Below are 24,488 nucleotides of genomic sequence, written 5' to 3' on the forward strand. Positions count from 1 at the left end.
AGCAATTCTCTCCATCTACATATAGAAAAATAAAAATTAAAAAGTTAATTGTGATTACTCTATAGATGATTTTAAAATGTTCTTCCTCTGAATCTTTTTTTAATATGAAAAAGTTTATTAGCTTGATTTTCTGCAAATGTTATTATTCTTCTTAATATATGATAGTTTGAATCTTAAGAATAGTTTTTCTCCCATATAACATCTTTTTGTCCCTTCAAAAATAAGAATTCACAAGAATAATTTGCTAACAGATATTGTCTACACAGAGACCTTTGCTGAACACCTCCTTCCCCACTGAATGGGAATTTCTCCTTTTCAAAGCTATGGTTGGAAGTCATGTGCTTAGGGCATGCTTACAATGTTTGTTTTGTTTTGTTTTGTTTCCCCTCCAGGTAAAATGCAATTCATGATACTCATGCTATGATCTATCTTGCTTAAGAACATGCATTGTGGGGCTGGGGATGTGGCTCAAGCGGTAGCGCGCTCGCCTGGCATGCGTGCAGCCCAGGTTCGAACCTCAGCACCACATACAAACAAAGATGCATCCTCCAAAAACTAAAAAATAAATATTAAAAAAAAAAAAAGCATGCATTGTGGCAGATTAGAAGTGGCACTCTCTTCCCTTCTTTATAAATCTTTTCAGCAAACTCATTTCCGCCTTTTTTCTCGCTCTCTTATGTTATTGTCATAATTCAGAAGTGAAACCCAGGACCTTCTCAGATAGATCTTATGTATCCCTAGCCCTGAATGCTGATTATAAAAATCTGCCCCTACTTGAGCAAGTGGGCTTCTCTTTTGTTTTTAGTACTACTATGCATGCTATTATCTGTAGGTTTGTCCAGAATAGTCAGCTCACACTTTAAAGTTTGCTGAATTTAAATTATCTACAAATAACATTCAGTTGACCTAAGTGGAGGCTTCTAGCAACTTACATAAATCCCTAGCAATTATACACTTCAGATACTAGAGATAATAATATAGAAATGTGACAATTTTTTTTAAGATTACCACAATTAAAGAAAAAGATTGATTTATTATTTCAAAATTTTTCGGGATGTGATTATGTTTCGTATTTCCTAGAAAAAAAATAAAACAGAAAAGAATAAAAAAATGAAATAGCTTATTTTCAGTATAAGCTGACCCAACAGAGTTGCACTAATTTCAGCAGGCTTTCCGGTGACACAGGGTGTCTGCTTTAACAGCAGAGGATGTCTACAACTTCTGAATCAGCATGGCAGAAGCACCTCCTCCTCCGTTGCAAATACTGGCAAGACCATATTCTCCTTGCTTCAAGGCATGAGCCAAATGAACAACAATCCTGGCTCCAGACATCCTAGGATTAAAAAATCATTTGGTTCTTTAATGAAGAACAGAGTTTATGACTAACAAAAAAATGTTTCTATTCAAAAACCTTATTAGCTACTACTTATAGCTGAATTCATTACTTTTCTTAAATTTAGGAGATTTGTTACAAAAAGGGTGTTATCTCCTCTAAAAGCCTGAATATAGACATTCATCTTTAGTTTCTTCTTTAGCATGAAATACTGTTGTGTCATATCTGTTGTTACTGATCTGTTTTCACTGTTGGATACTCTCTCAGGAATGGTGTTTGTCTTATGAAGGATGGATTGGGAGGAAAATTGTTCAACCAACAGCAATAGGAATTATGAAGTAGCTGAAGTTTGTACAGCAGATATTAACCTGGGTATAGTTTTAATATTTTACTTACCCAATAGGATGTCCCAGAGAAACAGCCCCTCCATTGATATTCACTTTTTGGGGATCAATCTCCAGCATTTTAATGTTTGCTAGTACAACCAGACTAAAGGCTTCATTTACTTCCCACATTGTAATGTCTTCTTTTTTCAGTCCTGCATCTTTAAGAACCTAAAAATTTTTAAGAGAAAGATGTTCAAATAATTAGCAGTGAAAACTTATTTTCATTGTTTTCTTGAGATTTTATAATTTTGGTTCTTATTTTCCTTTGATGTAAGTTATTTAAGTATGAAGATTTTTAATTTTGAAAGAATCCTTTTATTTTTGAAATTTTTATTTTCATGCACTTAGATGAAAAAATTAAAAGAGTCTTTTTTGCATTATCGTATGTCTACTTTGGGGAGACAGAGAAAATTTGATTTTCTTCAACATCCCACAAATGCTTAAAAAAGTTTATTCATTTTTTATTAATAAAAAATGTTTATATATTCTTAAAATCTATCTTACTCATCATATATTCTTGGTCTGTCATGTAAGCATAATACTTTGTATTACTATGTCATGTTTATTTTTCTTTGTATCCCCTGCAGTTTGTTGTGGAGTTATATGAGACCTAGGTATTTATGTTTTGTAAAGCCTTACGTCATATGGTCCTGCTATGTTCATCCTTCAGCCATGTAGGAAGGCATTTTTCTGCTGGTGATTATCCTCTTGTTAAGAAATGTATCATTATGCTTTTTAATCTGATGCATTCCCTTTCAGAAGTTGTAATTTTCCTTTCTAAGATCTGCCACTTCTGGTCAGACTCATCATTCTCCTACCTACTACTGTTTCAGATCCTTTTCTATTCTTACTCCTTCTAATTTCTACTTCCTTGTTTTTTTTGGTACCACGGATTGAACCCAGGGGCACTTACCACTGGGCCACATCTCCAGCCCTTATTTTTTTTTTTTTTTTTTTTTTTAATTTAGAGACAGGGTCTTGCTAAATTACTGAGGCTGGCCTCAAATTTGTGATCCTCCTGCCTTGGCCTCATGACCACTGGAGTTACAGGTATATGTCACCATGCCCATCTGTGCTTCCTTTTTTTTTTTTTTTTTTTTTTTTTCTGGGTGCTGTTCTCAGAAGTGCACTTTCAAGGTGAGTCCCTCTAGGAAGGGAATATTTGTTGGAGGCTTCTGAGATCTCTGAATCCCTAATAGTTCTCAGAACTCGTTGTTTGCTTATGACCCCTTAGTAACTTTTCCACAGGGGCTTGGTGATTTCTGCTTTGATAGCATGTAACAATTTGAAATATGTTTTTTGTATCTAGTTTTATTCTTTCAGTCCTGATACCAGTAGTCTCCTTTCAGGATGAGGACACCTCCTTTTGGGAGTGACTGTTTGCTTTGAATTCTAATTCCAGGACTATTAGCATACCCTTTTCTTTGCCACAACTTCCCCATTTGTAGTTACTATACCAGGTATGTGCATGCAGCATTATACTTACAAGTTATTTAGTTATGTAGTTTTTATGTATTCTGCTGAAGATGTAGATTGTGTGTTACTCTGGACTTTTTTGTTTTGTTATCCTTATTGTTTTCAGAAGTGGAAAGATTTGAAACCACGCTCTCTGCTTTTGCAAATGATGAACATCTTTTTAAATAAAAATTTTTAAAAAATATTTTTAGTTGTAGTTGGACACAATATTTTATTTATTTATTTTTATATGGTGCTGAGGATTGAACCCAGTGTGTCACACATGCTAGGCAAGCACTCTCTAACACTGAGCCACTACCCCAGCCTTGCAAATGATTAACATTTTAAAGTCTAAAAACTGTGATCTTTGTATGAGCAAGCCAGAAGCTGGCATAATGAAGTACAGACCCTTACTTTTTTTTCTCACCTTAGGTACAGCATATGCAGGTGCAACTGGAAAATCAATAGGGTCTACAGCAGCGTCAGCAAATGCTATTAATGGGGAGGGGGAAGATTGTTAAAATCTTGGTCACATCACCCAAAGCCTTTTACCTAACCCCCATAATATATGTAAATATATTTTTCTAGTGTTCTGCACTATAATGTTATTCCATTCATGTAAGATGTTGATTTTTTTTTTTTTAATTATAGTTGGGTGCACAATACTTTCGAACCTAGCGCCTCACACATGCTAAGCAAAGGCTCTACTGCTGAGCCACAACCCCACCCCAAGACATTGATTTTTATGGAGAGTAAGTTAGGGGTAATTTGCCTCTAGGGACATTGGCACTGGTTATCACAACAGGTAGGATGTTATCCCAACAGCCAAGGATGCTGCTAAACAGACAAGAATGCAAAGAATAGTCCCCACAACTTAGTGAAAAGTATCATTAATACTGAAGTTAAGAAAACCTAGGGGTTTGGGTGAAGCATAATCTAGCAGTTGGAATGTAGCTCGGTGACAGAGCACATACTAGGTTCAATCCCAGTACCACAAAAGAAAAACACCATGATCTAAACTAAGGAAGTTCCAAGATTATTTTGTAAATGAAGTAACATTTTTCAAGTCCTAATGAAGACAGCAAGGCCAATTTTCCCTCCTCAGTAGAGGGATAGGATAACACTTGGGGCCAAGGCAGATTTTAAAGATGGGCCTAGAGAGATTTGAGGACTCAACCATAGCCATACAGACAATAAGTGCCAGAACATCTAGATTTCTTATTTCTAGACTTCTAATCCCCTATTGTTTTTTACTCTACCTGGCTGCCACTCCAGGTAAAACATGTACCTGGTTTTCTCCTTATCTTACAGGATAGGAAAGGGTTTTTATTTAAGTGTACTCTTATATAAAGCAAATTATAACAAAACTATTAAAAGGAGTTTCATATTCAACTGAAATATGTATCAGTTAAATTGTATTACAAAGTATAACTATAGACAAAAATAAGTAACTACTGTGTATCACCAACAGGGAAACCTGATTTCATGAAGAACTTAAGAGAAATTTTAGGAATAAACAAGGTTAGACCATCTACCTGCTATTCTTGCCAGTGGTTTCACATTGAGCCTCTGGGCTGCATCTGCAGTCATCAGAACCACAGCAGCTGCTCCGTCATTCAGTGTGCTGGCATTGGCAGCTGTTACTGTGCCTGAAAGCAACCATGAGCATGAAGTAAAAATATTCCTTCACATTGAATTCATTTGATTCAATCTAACCAATACAGGAATATTTCTGGGTTGTTAAATGTTTGAAGAGATGACTAATATGGCTGGAGATTAACCCTACCCTCAGGAAACATATACAAAGCTAAGTATAAAAGAGTGCCTTCTTAAAGCCAACTTAGGTAAATGCTGGTCAACAACCCTTCAAAGATAGGAACCAGTTCATATTTTTCTACCTAGCATCTTCCTTTATCCAAAATTTAGCAGATATTGCTATATATTTTCCAAATCAGTGTCAAAATTAGTTCTTTTCTTCTAGAATCACTTAAAAAGTCAATGAACGCTAAAGACCACAGAACTGCACTTTTTTTTTTTTTTAGTCTGTACTAGGGATCAAACCCAGAGCCTTGTGCATTACTAGGCATGCACTCATATGTGAACTGTCAATAGGACTGGGTTTGTAACTCAGTAGTAGAGCACTTGTGTCCATGTACAACTAAAAATGTTGGGTTTTTTTGTTTTGGTTTTACTGTCAAAAAGCTCTTTAAAAAAAAAAAAAAAAATGTCAGCACATGCCTGTAATACTAGGGGCTGAAGCAAGAGGATACCAAGTTCAAGGCCAGCCTGAGCAACTTAGCAAGACCCTGTCACAAGATTGAAAAATAAAAAGAACTGGGATGGGGGGGCTGGGACTGTAGCTCAGTGGTAGAGCACTTGCCTTGCATGTGTGAGGTACTGTGTTTGATCCTCAGCACCATATAAAACTAAATAAATAAATAAAGATATTGTACCAACTACAACTAAAAAATTGAAAAAAAAAAAGACTGGGAGGGCTGCAGTTGTGGCTCAGTGGTAGAGCACTCGCCTATCAAGTGCAAGGCCGCAGGTTCAATCCTCAGCACCACATAAAAATAAATAAAATGGCGTTATTTAAAAAGGCGGGGGGGGGGGGACTAGGAATGTAACTCAGTGGTAAAGTGTACTTGGAACTCAGAAATTCAATCAGGAAAGAGGAAAAAATAATTTCAGATCGTTATCACAACTGTATACATTCCAACTTTAAAGCAACAGAATGGATCATGTGTATGTGTGTATTGTAGATAAAAATAAATATAATAAAGGTATTATGTCTATGTGCTGCTGAGGATTGAGCTCAGCTCCTCACATGTGCCAGGCAAGCACTCTACCACTGCGCCACAACCCTGGCCCCTTGATCTTTCCTTAAAAACTTTTAAAACAATTTGGGAACTTGGTGTGGTGGCACACACTTGTAATCCCAGCCATTAGGCAAGTTGAGGCAAGAGGACAGAAAGTTCAAGGATAGCCTCAGCAACTTAGGAAAACCCTGTCTGAAAAAATAAAATGGGCTGGGATATAGCTCAGTAGTAAAATGCTTATCCTCATGTAACCCAAGGCTTACATGAAGCCTTGGGTTTGATCACTAGCACCACTAAGAAAAAATGGTATTTAAAACACTGAGATCCCATTTGCACCAACATTCAACAGTTACTTACAAAGGACCTCTAAATGCCAGGCACTGATGATATTAATGAACAATACTATTATTATTTCAGTCCTTAAGGAGTTTACAGACACTTGCAAACCTGACTTTCAGTTCATAGAACTTTCAAGATGAACTATAAAAAATAATTCTATAGTCATTTGCACAATGTCTTCTCTAAGATTTATATATTAAAGGTATTAACAAGCAATTTAAAATATACTTTGAATTAATGCTGTTTTATTACTTTAGTCTGATAAACTAAAAAATGTTAACATTCAGTCTGGGGATGTAGTTCAGTGGTAGAACAGTTGCCTAGCATATGCAAAGCCTTGGATTCCATACCAAGCACCTCCCCAAAAAAAAAAATTAACATCTAGATGTCTTCTAGAATTACTCTTTAATAATCCTTAAAGAATAAATATAGTATATTAATTCCATTTATTCTTAGGTTTGATTTCTTACTAACCATTTTCTTTTTGGAAAACTGTCTTCAGCTTTGGAACTTTACTAAAATCCACACGTTTATATTCTTCATCTTCTTTCACAACTACATCTGGTTTACCTAAAACAAAAATATTTTAAGTAAACTCAAAACAAATAGTCATTCAGCAAGAAACTGTTGTATAAGGTCCCTAGTATTCCAAGCCTCCCTTTATATTCCTGCATGTCTTAAACCAGCCTGAGAAAATGCTCATCTAGAACATTGTAACCTCTATTATATTAGTGCCATAAAGAGAAGTTTAAGTAGCTTCATGCAATTTAAATTCTCTATACATCCACATCCCATTATCTTCTCAGCTCCCTTCTATGATTATTGATTCCAGGGGTAGATTCCTGGCCAACAGAGGACAAACTCTAGTATTAACCAGAACACAATAATCATTTCTGGAGTAGATATGTAACCTAAAATAAGTTAATGAGTCTGTACCATGGGTTTGTTTTCCTGGAGTTGGAGAAAGGGTCTTTTTCTACTTTGAGAGCCCTACAGATGTGATACTAGAGATGGAGGCAGCACCTTCAGAAAGCCTGAAAGAATAGAGCATGCCAAAATAAGAAGCAAGAAGTATGTCCTAAAAGTACTGAATGTCTGGAGGTTTTCTTTGTTTTGTTTTCTAGTACAAATGTCTAGTTGCAATCCCTGAAGCTCCCAGAGCAGACTGGTTGCTGTCATTCATCTCTCAATTCTATGAAGTACCCCCACACCTAGTAGTCATCTAATATAAATCCCCTCCTTTCTTTTAAACATCAAGCTAATATGTTGTCACACAAGAAAGAGTTCTAGTAAATACATTTCTCAAATTAAAAATAGTCTCGTGCTGGGGTTGTAATTCAGTGATAGTGTCTAGCATGTATGTGGTCCTGGATTTGATCCCCAGTACCACAAACAATGCTTAGGGGATCTTACCATTAGATTGAAATCTGACATTAAATTGGGTTGACATATGTTATATCTAAAGTGGAAGCCCCTCCTTTTAACCAGAACCAGAAGTATTGGTATACCTAAGTTAAAAGGATGATAATACTAATTTAAAATGTAAACATAAATCCAGCAAAATGTAAAAGAAAAAAATAGTTTAAAAATTAATCTACTTCGGAGCATTATCCCTCTACCTTTTACTGTAATTGTGACAGGAATAACTTCATTTCCAAATTTTCCAGCTTCCCATGCAGCTTTACTTCTGGTATAAGAGTTAATAGCATAAGTATCCTGTTCATCACGTGCAATATTCAGCTTCTTTGCAGTATTCTCAGCACAGTTACCCTGATAAATGTGCAATTTTAAAAAACTAATTAAGTTTGTGTAAGTTAGAAAATATCTGTTAACTTTACCTACTAGATAACAGTGATTACCAGTTAAATTTAGTTTCTTAAAATATACTTCTGTACTAGATAACTTTTCACAGATGCATTATCTTCAGATACTTCATATTGACCCAGAAGTTGCTTTTTTGGAGGAAAATGCCCTATGCAAGTGTGAGGCAATATAAAAACTGAGCCATGTTGATACAATGGGTATAGAAAAATATTGTCCTAAAACAAATGGCTAAAAAAAAATCAGTATTTACAGTACCCATCTCTTAATTCAGTTTTTTAAATACATAAGGAAAAATTAGGTACTGTATATTAAATGGTATTCCTTATTTAAAAAGCAGTATTTACCATGTGAATTTTATTGTAGACATCAGTCAGCCCATCTTTTACAATCAAATCTTCAAGCTTTACCCCACCGTATGGTGTTGCTCCTCTGTTCATTACATATGGAACATTGGACATGCTCTCCATCCCACCTGCCACCATCACATCCTGCTCAGCAACACAAAACAATGTCACTTCACAGTGTTACAAGTCTATGAGTTAAATATACTCTTTATACATCCATCAACAGATGAGTATTTAACATGGGTTTATTAACCATTTGTTACATAGTGAGTGCCTTTTTGTGGTTTTTTTTTTTTTTTTTTTTTTTTTTTGGTACTGTGGATTGAACCCAGAGGTGCTTTACCATGGAACCACATGCTCAGCCTTTTTTATTTTGGGTCAGCATTTCACTAAGTTGCTTAGGGCCTTGCTAATTGCTGAGGCTGGCCTCAATTACAGTCCTGCCGCCTCAGCCTCTCAATTCTCTGGGATTACAGGTATGTGCCACCACACCTGGTCTTGAATACCCTAAATCACCTGATCCTGATAAAAAACAAATGGTTTTAAATATAAGATTAGACTCAGACATTAATAAAAATTCCATTCCAGGTGCAGTGATGCACACTTGTAATCTCAGTGGCTCATGAGGCTGAGGCAAGAGGATTGCAAGTTCAAAGCCAGCCTCAGCAACTTAGCCAGACCCTGACTCAAAATAAATATAAAAGAGCTGGGGATGTGGTTCAGTAGTTAAGCACTTTTGGGTTTAATCACTGGTTCCACAAAAATATAAAATTTAAAAACAAAAATGCTAAAATATCTTTCATTTACAGATCATCTTATGAAATTCTTACCTTCTAACCATTTCATTGACTCTGCTAAAAATTTAATGTCTTCTAAAAGATTAGAAACCACCTCAGTTCATGGAAATAATTCTACTTCCTTCATTCAAATCAACTCTTCTGGTAGAGCCGTAATAAGTTTCCACTTGATCTTCTGACATGCAGCCTTTCTGTGCACCAAGGCATCATCTACTCTTACCTGAGTCATTCTGGCTTGAATTCATATCTGATCATTTCACGTTTTAAATAACTCTTAGTACCAATTTATCTTCTCCCTCCCTTGTCAGTCCACTGCCTGAACCTACACATCAAGTCCACAGAACTAATTAAAGCTTTCCACAGATACCATGCTCATACGCACACACCTCAACTTGCTGACCAATCCAGCAATATGTAAAATGCATGCATTTCCTTAAAACCGGCCACTTACATTTTCCCTCTATACCTTCTGGAACAGTTTCTCTACTGTATTTTTCCCAATTTATCCAAGCAGTACTATTCCTATTCCAAGACCAAGAAGCAATGGAAGACTTGCATGGAATTCATCCAGCACCACCTGTCTGATTGGTGAGTCGCCCTAAGTCTTCCGCTCCCTGGACCAGCTGTCATTCCCTCTCTATGGTCTGAGCCAACCACCTCTTCCTAGGTTACAGTTACAGAAAAGACCTAGACAAGGGCTGGGGTTGTAGCTCAGTTGTTAGAGCATTTGCCTAGCATGTGTGAGGCACTGGGTTCAATCCTGAGCACCACATAAGAATACATAAATAAAATAAAGGTTGAAACTGTCTACAACTCAAAAGACATTTTAAAAAAAAGACAAGGTGATGGTGATGGCTGATGGGTTGAAGTATAAGACCTACCATAGCTCACTCCCAGAAATGAAATTAATGAAAAAGCACCAAAAATAAGTTAGAAGATTATCACATTTTCATCATCTGTTACGGGCTGCTGTGATGAATTTGACCACAGTATCTCTTAAGACTTGGTATTAACCAACAGAGAGAGGCAGCTGGAATGAAAAGGAATCTGTCTAGCTTTTTAAGAGTCTTTGTTCTTCCAGTAGCTATCACTATAAAATTATGCATGGACATTTATATACTTATAAACAGTACACTATAACATGATTTCATCAACATTATATAACCCAAAACTTTGTTTTAAAAGGCTCAGTAATAGAGTGCTTGCCTAGCATGTGTGAGGCACTGAGTTCGACTCTCAGCACTGCATATAAATAATAAAGATCCATCAACATCTAAAAAAATTTAAAAATAAAGGTTGATGTAATAATGTCAGGTAATGGATTTTATAGTTTAGATTTTTCAACAATGTACCTTTAAGTATGTGGCAGGGTATTTCAGAATAATACAAATAGTATTTGCTAGAGAACCACAATAAATCAAGATTATACTTGAAACAGATTTGGACCATCTAAACAATTTCATGATCATTTTCCATCCATTATTTTGACAAGGATGTAGGCAAACAGACTCACACAACTTTTAGAAATTATAACTGGATTAACTTTTTTGTACAGCCTCGAAATTATAAAAATACTAAAATCCTCTGACTCAGCATTTTTCTAACATTTGCACATGAAGAAATTTTTTAAATCTTTAGTCACCACTCATCTCTAGTGCTGTCAGAACAGATGCTCAGCTAATAAGGGACGGAACTAGGATTTAAAGTTAAGTCAAGCTCCAGATTTTGCACTTATAACCACTAACCTGTACTGTATCAGTGGTGTTAAAAGTAAGTACACAAATATATCTGGGCACAGTGGTGTACACCTGAATTCCAGGCTTAGGCTAGAGGATCACAAGTTCAAGGCCAGCCTGGGAAACTTAACAAGACCTCAGAATTTTAAAAGATTGGGGATGTAGCTTAGTTGTAGTATGCTTGCCTTTGCCTAGAATGCATGAGGCCCTGGGTTCTAACCACAATAACAAAGAAAACAAAAGTTCACAGATGTATTTGTATCCTAAGGCATTATTTCAAACAGTAAAGAACTGGAGACAACCTAAATGTCCACTCAGTAAGAGCCATAGAACATAATATAGTTATTCAGTTGAATAGAATTTAACCCAGTTATCCTACTCCTCAATATATGTCTAAAGGATTTAAAATCAGCATACCAAAGTGACACAGCCACATCAGTGTTTATAGTTGCCCAATTTGCAATAACAGCTATGGCACCAACCTGCATGCCCATCAACGGATAAATGGATAAAGAAATTCTGTTATATCATGCTAAGTGAAACAAGCCACCTCAAAAAATCGAAGTATGAAAAAAAAAAATCGAAGTATGTTTTCTCTGATATGTGGAAGCTAATCCACAATAAGGGTGGTGGGGAGACAGTGAAAAGAATCTGACATAACTTTTCTAAGTATACATATGAATATACCCCACAGTGAGTCTCCACCATCATGAACATCCACAAAGCTGGGTCCCTAATCAGAATAAGATAAATTCCATGCATGAATAATTTTATCAAAATGGATTCTACTCTCATGTGTAACTAAAAATAAAATCAATTTAAAAAAAAAAAAAAGCATACATTGCATGTGCTAACACATCTCTAAGACATTAAGTGGGCCAAAAAGAGGTTAAGCAACTTGTCCACAGCTATTCTGACCAGCAGCAGAATAAACAAACTGATGATACTCAGAGGTCAGGGGTGAGAAAAAAAGAAGAGTTATTCTTCAATTTATGCCATCTGAGGTTGTTTTGTGTGTCTCTATCTTTCATAAGGAAGTATCTAGTACAATAGTTCAGATATCACTCCATCTTTTTCCCCCTTCTCTTTGGCTTGCTTTCTAATTGGAAACAAAGCAAAACATGTTTAACACAACAAAGGGCACACACAATTATGGTTCTTGTATATGTGAGAAAATAATTTTCAGATTTCACAACTGATGTTTGCCCTGGTTGTGTTACACCTTGGTAGGCTAGAATACGCTAGGTAGGAATACCAGTTTTCTTTCTCCAGCCCTGTAACTTTGTATTTGTTGATCTCAGGCTCACATTGGTTATCTGAAAATTGAAGGCTTGAATCTGATAAAAATTCTGTGTGACTAAATCTAGACTCCTAACATCATAGCATTTATTTGCTTAGCAGCCTAGCTCCTGTTTAATGAGATAAAGACAATATCTCAACAAAGCAAATGGAAAGCCTACATTTAACCAGTGAATTCAGGCACTATAGGAAACTACAAGTTAGTCAACAATCCTGGACTCAATGACTGGTTCCCAAGTCAGCCCCTTGATCTTTGTATTTGTCAGAATAAGGGCTAGAATTGATTAAAAAAAAAAAAAAAAACATCAATTGCACAAGAGTTTGCATAGGATGCCCAATACCTTGGGTTCAATCCCTAGCACTACAAAAAAAAAGTTAAATCATTTAGAATCTCTAAGCCCCTTAAGAGTCATTCCCAGGGCTGGGGTTGTAGCTCAGCGGTAGAGTACTCGCCTCACACGCATGCAGCCCTGGGTTCGATCCTCAGCACCACATAAAAATAAATAAATAAAATGAAGGTATTGGGTCCAACTACAACTAAAAAAATAAATATTAAAAAAAAAGTCATTCCCAGTCTAAGATGCCGTGGCTGAAAACTGTGTTTTAACAAACACTTAAGCTATCATTTTGACCTGTATGTCAGTGGAGCTGCAAATCCACACACTCCTTCCTGAGTGTTTGAGATACCATATCAACTTTACTCATAATAAAAATCTTTTTGTTTTGTTTTTATGGTATTAGGGATCAAACCTAGGCCCTCGTACATACTGGGCAATACTCTACAACTGGAATTTTATTTCTAAAGCATAAATGTGTTTAGATTTTTAGTGTCTCTTAGAACAATGTTATTTTAATTGATAGATTAAAAAAGACGATTCTTGCCAGGTGCAGTGGCATGCCTATAATCCCAGTAGCTTGGGAGGCTGAGGTAGAAGGATCGCGAGTTCAAAGCCAGCCTCAGCTACTTAGTGAAGCCCAAGCAACTCAGGGAGACCCTGTCTCTAAATAAAACAAAAAATGGTGCTGGGGATGTGGCTCAGTGGTTGAGTACCTGAGTTCATTCCCTAGTACCTACTCCCATAAAAAAAAAGATGATTCTTACCTGATGTCCACACATAAGATTTTGAGAGGCCATCATGATGGCTTTCATTCCTGAGGCACAGACCTTGTTTACAGTGGTACATGGAGTAGATACAGGTAGACCTAAAACCAAAATAAGTAATATTTAAGAAAAAACAGAGATACTCACTTTTCAAATACAATTATAGAATGAAAAGTAATAGACCATGTTAATACAATGTGCAAAATTTCTCATACCATAAATGTCTATAAATATTATGCACTTAAGATGAAGTGACCTCCATTTTGACATTTTGAATATTTTAAGTATAAAAGCAAAAATATATTACTGATACCTGCACCCAATACTGCTTGCCTCGTAGGGGCTTGTCCTTCACCTCCTTGTAGAACGTTACCCATGTATGCTTCTTTCACTACTTCTTTTGGAATCCCTTTTAAAAAAACACCAAAAATACACTTCATATTTTATTCAGTTTAATAATTAGTGATTACTTAATAAGGTTCATGACATCACACAGTGGGAATGGTTTCTTTTTATTATCAGTTTTTATTTTTATTCCTAACTCCACAGTATAAGGGAATTCAGAAATGTAGGCATTATTGCATTTCTTACAGCTATGTATGTAGTAAGTGCAAAATAAATGTGTGTTCCACTGAATCATTCTTCCCCCACACCACAAAAAGAAAAGCAACTACTGACCTGCCTTTTCGATGGCTCCCTGAATTGCAATGGAACCAAGTTTAGTGGCTGGCAGTGAGGAAAGGCTGCCTAGGAAGGATCCGATGGGTGTTCTTGTAGCACTTACTATAACCACTTCCTGGAAAGACAGAAGATGGCAAAAAACTACTGGAGGTCTTTTACCTAAATCACCTTTCATTAAGCTAAATAATTTAAGTATGATCTAAGAAACAGACTATTTTTGTGAATAAGCAATTAATCACCAAAGATTAAGATAACTTCAATATCTGAACAGCTGTAAAACTATACTTTGATGCTAACACTGTATGATTTAAGACCTAATAGAAAACTTAACACAAACTTTAAAATGCACATAAAGATTCTTCCCAGTTCTCTCCAGGAGGTTTGAGGGCAGAAGCTTAAGTTTAGATTCTACTCCTCAGTAAAAACTTCAAGATATCTTCACTTTACCTGTGTTAACTATAATAATAATCCTAGCCGAAAAGCACCCTTACTAAAGAAAACTCTGGACTAGGAACCAAGACCTGTAGTCTAGATGGGGCAACACCACCTAACTAGGACAGAGCCAAATTGTCATTTATTTATTTGTTTGTTTGTTTATTATGGTATGGGGGATTGAACTCTGGGGTACTTAACCATTGAGATACATCACCAGCCCTTTTTATTTTTTGAGACAGGGTCTTATTAAATTGCCTAGATTGGCCTGGAAATTGCAATGCTCCTGCCTCAGGTTCCCAAGTTGCTGGGATTACAGGCATGTGCCAACACAAGGCAAGCTGTAATTTTTTAAAATTTTTTTATTTTTTGTAGATGGACATAATACCTTTATTTTACTTACGTTTATGTAGTGCTGAAGATTGAACCCAGTGCCCCACATGTGCCAGCAGAGTGCCCCACCACTGAACTATAATTTTTTAATAATAAGAAAAAGTGCTTGCCTCAAATGCACAAGGCGCTGGGTTCAATCCCCAACACCACAAAAAAAAAAAAGAAAAAAGTATATAAAAAAGCTCTCTTAAATTCTATAAAACCCCACTGTAACAACTCTCTCCTCACACTTGTCTTCTTCAATCTCTTATTACACTCCTAGATAAAAAGATACTAAGTCACATTAGGAACCATATCAAACAGAGAGCCCCTCAGAAAATGCTAACTAGGTGATGAACTTTCCACCCTTGTCCAATCCCCAGCTGATCCAGCCTCTCTTTTATGAAACTTGCATGTGGCCCCTACATTGTGCCAAGTACAATTCTATGAGTATCCTTGAGAATAAAGGAAGCCCACTACCCATTTTCAAGGGCAAATCTGTTTTGTAGTAGATTATGGAAAAATACCAAAAATTACAGACTGAAATTTTTTATCATAATCTAGGAGTTTAATATTTGAATAGCTGGCTATTCTAACTACTGCAGAATCCTATGTTGACCTTCAAATATACTCAAGTTATAAATATATGCATTTTAATTGACTATATTTCCTTTAAATTCTTGAAATTTTAAGGCACAATTCATACTTACATTCAGAGTTGGTTTTGATACATAATTTCGCTCCATGTGTCTTATTTCCTGTAATATAAATATTTGTTATATAAAATTAATCTACATAATTTTATAATTCACAATGATATGAGTTATTTCTTTCTACCTCATTATGATTTTATTTCAGAGTTTTCTACATTCTGCATATAAATGCTACTATGCTGATTAGCTGTTCACTGGAAATACATGTTTTAACTTCTGATGAGTTTATCACCTTAAAACTTCTATGTCTTTTTTAAGTACAATCTTTCAAAAACACAGTTGAGTCAAATCTGAAATGCAGTCCTGAGTCAAATCTGTTTTAAATTATGTAATTTTAGAATTCCACAAGAAAATATTTTCATTGCTTAAAGAAATATTTTGTAAGTAAAACTTGCTATCTTTCCCTATCTACTTCCAACAAATGCCTCCAATTTATATGAGACAAACACACCTCGTATAAACATGATCTATATTACTAGATAATTGTTTTTGTACAGGGATTGAACCAGGGGTTCTTTTTCAATGAGCCACATCCCCAGCCCTTTTTTCAATTTTTTATTTAGAAGCAGGGTCTCGCTAAGTAGCTGAGGCTGGCTTTGAACTCACGATCCTCCTGCCTCAGCCAAATGAGCTGCTCGGATTATAGGCATAAAACCCTTCACCCAGTAGATAAATTCTTTAATTGAAAAAGTAAAAAAGGGTTAGGTGCATCCCAGGGCTAGAATAGATGCTTAGCATGTGTGAGGTCCTGGGTTCTATCCCATGACCAAAAAAAAAAAAAGTATGATCTAAATTCTTTCTACGTTGTTCTTAGGAACAAATTCCAACAAGAAAACTCCTGAAAATATAGGACAGAGTTCAGAGACCTAACTAACTGAAATTGGACTATGCACAGGACAAAGAACAAATAATAAAACTTTCTTCCATGTGAAGTCAGAAGCATAACAAATCTTCAAAAACGACAGCTTATTTTTAGAATAATCTTATAGTTGGCAGTTAAAATGGGCAATAATATTTCACAGAGTAATAAGCAAATCAACAAATATGTAAACTTTCAAGTGACCCCAGAATTTAACTTTTCACACATTAAACATGCTTTGTCCTGACTGGATGTAAAATTAAAACTTTTAATTTTTTTCAATTTTTTCAAACACAGAACAGACAAAGTAGATTTGGCAAGTAGGAATTATGAACAGGAATAGCCACATATCTCAGGGTACCTCCCCAAATTGGTTTTCATAAAGTGTTTGGATGAGAATATGTACACATACATGGCATCTTAAAGACAGCATAGCATGTTCTAGGCAGTGGGAGAACAGAATTTCCCCACTTTTATTTGGAAACTTGATGTAAACAACTTTGCTATAAGAAATAATTTTGTCTTAAAATGTCATCATTACAAATATTCAATGTATCCTTTATTACAAAGAGGGTCTTTGTGTGTCAGCAATAGATGACTGACCTGCACAGAACTATTTGATCCTTCACCTGCTTAACAGACATTTTGGGATCACTTACCTTATGAAGGCATTATGGTGATTTTGAGATCTGTAAAATATGGCCCTTACACTCAAGCAGCATTATAGTCTTCTGGGGAAGAAACATCAACATTACCTGTACATATTCCTTGGACAGAATTTGGTAAGAACTACCAGAATAACATAATAATAAGCAAGTTATCCCCAGGGTTCAGGGGAGAAAGATTCTTTGGTACTGGCAGTGACCTTCAAATCCTGGGGTTTATTGTATTTAAATTTCATGTTAACACAATACAGGCTACTTCCTGTTATTAAACTGTTTGTTTGAGATCCTGAAATAAATAAAATGTCTGTTATCTCAGTCTATATAATATTTGTTTGTTGTTTGTTTGCAGTGCTGGGGATCAAAGCTTGGGCCTTGCACATGCAAGTACTCTACCACTGAGCTCCATTCCCAGACCCTAAATTTGTACTTCATAAAGTTTGTCATGAGATTAGAAAGGTTTGTTTTACTCTACGGAGCTTTACACATTAACTCAAGTGATAGTATGCACTACTCTCCCCAGGCAGCAGACATGTCTATGCTCAAGTAGGAAGGCCTAAGAGCATCGCTCAACAGAGGTACTTGTCAGTATCAGTTGTGCAAAAACAAGCCTACCCTTCACATATCATATAATTTGGGCTACTGCTTATATATAACCTACTTATCTAAGGGATACTAGTTTATTATCTGTGATCTAACTTTGATAAAAAGTTCCTATATGTAGTAAATATGCCAGTCATTTCATTGCCTCTCCACCCATACTCCTTTCTCAAAGCGATCCAGAAGCAGGGGACACTAAGACTCTATAAGGCAACTCCCTTAGCTATCTCTGGCCAGAGCTCACAGGACTAACAATGAATTGTACAGCCCCTTACTGGCACCCTCAGACACTGGGTTAGCTAGATGATGGTGGATCCATAAAGTGATTAGTCACAAGGGACTGGAGCTAGTGAGCACTGCAAATGGCAAATGCCATGTAAAAGTATATGGAGAGCACAGTGCAAGTTGAACATTCATAATCAGAGAACAGGAAAGCATGGCACACTACAAAAGTTTCTTTGGTTAGATATCTTCTACTTTAGGTTCTGGCAAGACCAGCCACACCTGATTTCATAATCTTTGACATCTAAGAGTTGGCCTATTATATCTCTTCAAAAATGTCCTTTCTAGGCTGAGGGATAATGATAGTGTGTACTCTAAGCATGTGCAAGGCACAGCACCCCCCCCACCCCCCCACCTCCCCACACCCCCCCCCCAAAAAAAAAAACCTTTGCTGGTGTGAAGTAGAATATTGTTTCTTATTCATTAAGCCACTTTTCTTTCAAGTTGGTGGTTCGGTTTTTTTGTCTGTTTTTTGGTTTGGGGGTTGGTTGGTTGCTTTGTTTGTACCACAGATTGAACACAGGGGCTCTTAACCACTAAGAAACATCCCCTGCCTTTTTTATTTCTTATTTTTTGAGACAGGGTCTCACCATGTTGCTTAGGGCCTCAATAAATTGCTGAGAGACTGGCCTTGAACTTGTGATCCTCCTGCTTCAGCTTCAGTGTCCTTTCCTTTTCTACACCATTTTTCCTTTTACCTTGATTCCATAAAGCATGCAGATGGGCTAATTCCTTCCAACTAAAAACAAAGTAAAAACAAATATCCCTTGATCCACATTTACAGTAAACTTTCACCTGATTTCTTAGCTCCCTTTTACAAGAAAGATTTGTCAACACCTCTGTTTACTGTTCAACCCAGTCAGCAAGGGGGATTGAACTCAGGGCCTCATATATGTTGGGCAAGTGCTCCACCACTGAGCTGAGCTACATCCCCAGCCCAAGGTCAACAATGTCAGTATAGCAAAGTCAAATACTTCACAGACTTTGGACCAGCAGCTTTAGAAAGTTTAGAGATGTCTCTAAGGTCATCAAGGCTAGGCCGAGAACAACATAACCTCCCCACAAAAACAACCTTACTGGATAAATATCTACCTACATGTGAACACAAAGATAATTGTAGGAAACATGTAAGTACACATATAACCATTAATGTGTACATATGTAAAATACAGAAATTAGTGTACACAAACAAGCTCTCCTCACCATTCTGGGTGCTTCACCATACCAAATAGAAGAAAAGCCATCAATACAATTTTTTATGGAATTAGGTACATATACTGGCACAAATACATATTTTTGATTAATAAAAAATAGATACCTATAAAGTAAATCAAAAATAAAAATACACATTTTACTATGATTATTTCAACCTCCCAGCAACATCTGACTGAGCTTTCTTCTTTACAAAATGCAGAGTAGTTAAGAGCCTGGGCATCTAGCTGAGTACTTTTGTGTGAGTTATTTGGGCTCATTTTACCTTTGTTTTCTCAAATACTCTCCACGAGTTGTTTTCAGAATGTAAAGAGGTGATATATATATATAATCGCCATACACATACACTCACATATATATTTTTTGTTTTGTTTTTTTGGTATCAGGCATTAAACCTAGTGACACTTTACTTCTGAGTCACATCCCCAGCCCTTTTTTTTTTTTTTTTTTGCTTTTTATTTTGAGAGAGGGTCTTGCCATATTGCTTAGGGCTTCACTAAGTTGCTGAGGCTAGCTCGAACTTGTGATCCTCCCTAACTTGTGATCCTCCCGCCTTGACCTCCCAAGTTGCTGGAAACAGGCATGCACCACCACACCTGGCTTAATTAGTTATATTTTTATCACTGCCTTTACCATCTCACCTTCCCCTTCTGTCCTCTTAAGTGCTCCAGTGCCCCAAGGACTTTGTTCCAAGCCCTTTTTGTTTTCTAACTGCTCTGTCTTCTTAGATAATCATATCAAGTCATCTTATTTTAGGTAGCACTTATGTTCTGATGACTTCCATATTTCTTTTCTTCCTCCTCCTCCTCCTCCTCCTTCTTCTTCTTTTTCCTTTTTGGTACCAGGGGTGCTTAACTACTGAGCCACATCTCCAGACCCTTTCATTTTGAGATAGGGTCCCCTTAAGTTTCTTAGGGCCTCACTAAGTGGTGCAGGATGGCTTTGAACTTGCAATCTTTCTGCCTCAGCTTACAGGTGTGTGCAAGAGTGCCCATCTGACTTCCAAATTTCTATCTCTAGTCCTGTCCTTTTAATAGACCACCAGACTCATATCCAGGTGCCAATCTGATACCTTCAATTTAATACCAAGTTATCTCTCACTTTCTACCCTTAGGAATCCAGTAATCCCTACCTCAGTTACTCAAGCCAGAATCATCCTTCATCTTTTCCTTTATCACAACTCCTAAAACTCAGACACACTATTACAAATACTGTCAATTCTGTGTTCAAACATACCTAAACTCTTCCACTCTGCTTCAGTTTCCTCTACTGCCCCAAGTCCGAGCCACCGTCTCTCGCTCCTGTGAGCATCATTCTACTTATTCCTGCTTCCCCTGACTAGTCTATCAAGTTTTAAATATGTAAATCAGATCACAACATTCCCCTGCTTAAAATCCTTTGATGATAAGCCATTTTCTGCCCTGAAAATGAGTCACATCAGGGTTCTACCAATTGACTCTGCTAAATACTGAATAAAGAAAAGCCTGCTGATCAGTCATGTTAAAGGGAAAAAAAAAAGTCATTTGGTGATTTTCTATTGCTCTTAAAATGATATCAAAACTTTTAACCTTATCCTACAAGGCCCAGCATGATCTAGACCTTAACTGTCCCTGGAGTTAGGATCAGTCATTAAGGGAAACAAATTCTCTTGAACGTCTCCATTTCTGTCTGTGTGTATTAACACATAACTATCACCACTTGCTTGATTACTATAACATTCTGACTATTGCTTCCACCTGTATAAAAATAAAGGCTTAAGGACTGAAGCTATGGAATGCACAGAGTAAAATGGAATAGGAAGGGAGCAAAAACAATGAATGCAGCCACGGAAACAGAAACAATTCTATGTGAAACAGAATTTAGCTCAGGGAATGAAATACGCAGGTGATTAAAAGAGTTGAGAACAGAAAACGAGCAATACAAAAATGAGCAAAACGAAAGCACTAGTACTCCTGTTATATTAGGACCAAGAGAAGAAAAATACAGAGAAGGCCCCAAATCCAAGGAATCAAGAGGTAGTGGGTAGAAACTGGAGTATTTGAAATGACCTGCAAGGGTCAACCCACAGAAATATAGACAAAATAGGGGAGGGGAGAGAAATGAATGTGGAAGTAAACAGGCGCAGGAGTGACACCTAAGAGGAAACGAAGCTGGAATTGTGGCTCAGTGGTAGAGTGCCTGCCTCATGTGTGAGGCACTGGGTTCAATTCTCAGCACTGCACATAAATAAATGAATAAAATAAAGGTCCAGCAACTGAAAAAAATTTTTTTAAAGCAGAAGAATAGGGCTGGAAAGGTAGGTTAATGTACAATAGAGGCTGAGCATGCAGCTCATTGTAGAACACGTGTCTAGCATGCACAAAGCCATGGGTGGATACTGTACATTAAATAATGATAATAGTAATAATAAAATTAAAAGGGCTATGGATGTAGCTTAGTGGCAGAGCACTTGCCTAACGTGTGAGATCCTGGGTTCAATCCCCAGTACCAAAAAAAAAAAAAAAAAAAAAAAAACAGAACAGGAGAGAAGAAAACTAAGTGCAGAACAGGAGTTTCAGAAGATGGTGACCAAGGCCAGACACACTGGCACATGCCTGTAATCCCAGTGCCTGGGGAGGCTGGGGCAGGAGGATCACAAATTCAAGGCTAGCCTTGGTAATCTAGTGAGGCCCTAAGCAACTTAGCCTCCAAATAAAAAAAATAAAAAGGGCTGGCAATGTAGCTCAATAGTTAAGCACCTGTGGGTTCACTCGTATCAAAAAAAAAAAAAGGAAAAAGATGGTGACCAATAGGTTATATATAGTAAAAGATCAAGAAGGCAAATATAAAACACACACAGAAAAAAAAAACAATAGCATTGCTCTTTTTCAGTTGAGTGGTACAGAAATTTAACTGCAGAAGGTTAAAGAGAAACATATATAAAATAAATGGGAAGTGATGGATAGACTATTCCTTGACCAGAGAGAAAAGTGATTAGAAGTAGAAAGACAACAAACTTCAATAAAGTCCATAAATATTTGCTGATCATAAGGGAAACTGTTTATTTGAAGGCAAAGATGAAAGAGCCAATGTAATGGTTGAGAGGTCAAATTCCATTCCAAAAAAATGGCACAGAAAATTGAAAATCCTATTATAACATATTTCCAAAGTTAAGTAAACGATTACTTAATTTGAGAAACATTCAATATAAATGATTATGAGAGTACAAAAAAAAGAATGTAGGGTAGGGGGTGTAGCTTAGCAGTGAAACACCTCCTTAGCTCGTGGAAGGACCTGGGTTCAATTCCCAGAACCAAAAGAAAAAGAAAGAATGAAAGAAAACCACATTCCTTATGCTCTATAGCCTTTAGGTTTTTCTTTCTTTCTTTTTTTTTTTTTAAAGATACAGGCTATATGTTGCCCAGGCCAGCCTGGAACTACCTGGCTCAAGCAATCCTTCTGCTTCGGCCTCCTGCATAGCTGGGACCACAGGTATGCATCTCTAGACTGTCTTAGCTTCATTTTTTTTTTAAATTCTCTCTCTTTTTTTTTTTTTTTTGGTATAAAGGATTGAATCCAGAGGCAGTTAACCACTGAGTCACATCCCCAGGCCTTTTTTATTTTAAGACAGGGCCTGGTTAAGTGGCTGAGGCTGGCTTTCAATTTGTGATCCTCCTGCCTCAGCCTCCCAAGTCACTGGGATTTCAGGCCTTAACCACCACACCTTGTTCCTTATTTTTTTAAAAAGACAGGTTTTCAACAAGTTGCACAGATTGGTCTGGAACTCCTGGCCTCAAATAATCCTTCTGCCTCAGTCTCCAGAGTGTCTGGGACTACACGTGGGTGCCATGCTTCACCTAGGATTAATTTTAGATTCTTCCTTTTCCCTTGGCTCCCTATCATCGCCCCATAATTAGCAAGTCCTACATTATTCTTTCACAATCTCTTGCATAATGCTGCTCGTTTTCAGCTCTTATTATCAGCACTCTAGTTCAAGGCACATACTCTTTTGTCCAGATAGATACTAGTTTTCTCCACATGCTAATTCTTCATGACCTCCAGTTATAACAAAAACAAAAATATCAATGGTACCCACTTGACTTGGAAGTGGATTTCAAAGCTTACTACCCCAAACAAACCAGAAAACAACCTTCACTGCCCACCCTCTTAACTTCTTTACCTATTACTTAGGCATTACCAGGCAGCAACTCTGGGGTGCAGGCTCTCTTGTTTGAACATATGCAAAATAAGTTCTTTCACGGGTCTGCTACTGAGTTCCCTAAACAAAACAGCCAGAGAAGACACCCACCCCTCTGCATGCCCTTAGTATACTCTTAACATATCAAATAAAAATTTATTTCCTGCATTATATGAGTAGTCATTGTTTAAGGGGCTCCTGGGTAGGATTTTTTTTTTTTTTTTTTTTGTATCGGGGATTGAACTCAGGGGCACTGGACCACTGAGCCACATCCAAGCCCTATTTTCTATTTTATTTAGAGACAAGATCTCAATGAGTTGCTTAGCGCCTCACTTTTTGCTGAGGCTGGCTTAACACTCGCGATCCTCCTTCCTCAGTCTCCGGATTAAGGGCGTGCACCACCGCTCCCAGCTGGAACATCTTTTTAATATCACAATGCCAATGTAATTGTAAGACCAATGATTTTATATTTTGTGAGAAAAAGAAAAGAAAACCTCTCTATGGACCATAATGCTCACACAAGATTTTAACGAAAATCTCGGAAACATATTTTCCTGCAAAGAGGCTCATCTCTCTGCAGTCTACACGTCAGGCTCGGTGGGAGCCAACGCGGGGCCTTCCTGCCAGCACAAATCCACACTCGCTGGTTAACACGTTAGTACAGTCACAGCAGTCACGCGGAGATCCTGGGCAAGGCAGCGCGTTGTCGGTGCCCTTCTATGGCTTTGGGGGCAACACGCCCCTTGACTAGTTTCCTCCGATCTTACTCTTCAGGCTGCACCCCGCCCGCGGGAGCCGCCGGAAGGAACCTTTACAGGCAGGAACCTTATGAGGCGGAGAACTGGCTCCCTGAATCCTGGGTCAGGGCACGGTGGGGCCTAGGACTACCCGAAGGACGCGCCTACCTCACCTGCATCAGCCTCCGAAGCAGAGGGCTGCGCCTACGGACGCTGCCGTGCAGAACTGCCGCCAATACAGTCATGGTCAGAGGAGAGCAAGGAAAGGTTTCAAGGGCAAAGTCGGACCGCGGACCAGCGTCTGTCTATGCGACCCGTAGACCCCGC

At 37.3% G+C, this 24,488-nt stretch overlaps 1 protein-coding gene across 1 annotated transcript; it reads right to left on the reverse strand.

Annotated features, from left to right (window-relative positions):
• Positions 1-1,013: 1,013 nt before the first annotated feature.
• Positions 1,014-24,488, reverse strand: Acat1 (acetyl-CoA acetyltransferase 1). The gene is made up of 12 exons (XM_076846447.1): positions 24,335-24,488; positions 15,630-15,677; positions 14,113-14,230; positions 13,748-13,843; positions 13,435-13,535; positions 8,501-8,644; positions 7,952-8,102; positions 6,807-6,902; positions 4,710-4,823; positions 3,602-3,666; positions 1,730-1,887; positions 1,014-1,333 (listed from the first exon to the last, which is right to left on the reverse strand). The coding sequence occupies exons 1-12, from the start codon at positions 24,404-24,406 to the stop codon at positions 1,213-1,215; spliced, it is 1,284 nt and encodes a 427-aa protein (XP_076702562.1). The 5' UTR covers positions 24,407-24,488; the 3' UTR covers positions 1,014-1,212.

Source organism: Callospermophilus lateralis, chromosome 2, assembly GCF_048772815.1.
Source record: "Callospermophilus lateralis isolate mCalLat2 chromosome 2, mCalLat2.hap1, whole genome shotgun sequence".
In the NCBI taxonomy this organism is placed as follows: domain Eukaryota; kingdom Metazoa; phylum Chordata; class Mammalia; order Rodentia; family Sciuridae; genus Callospermophilus; species Callospermophilus lateralis.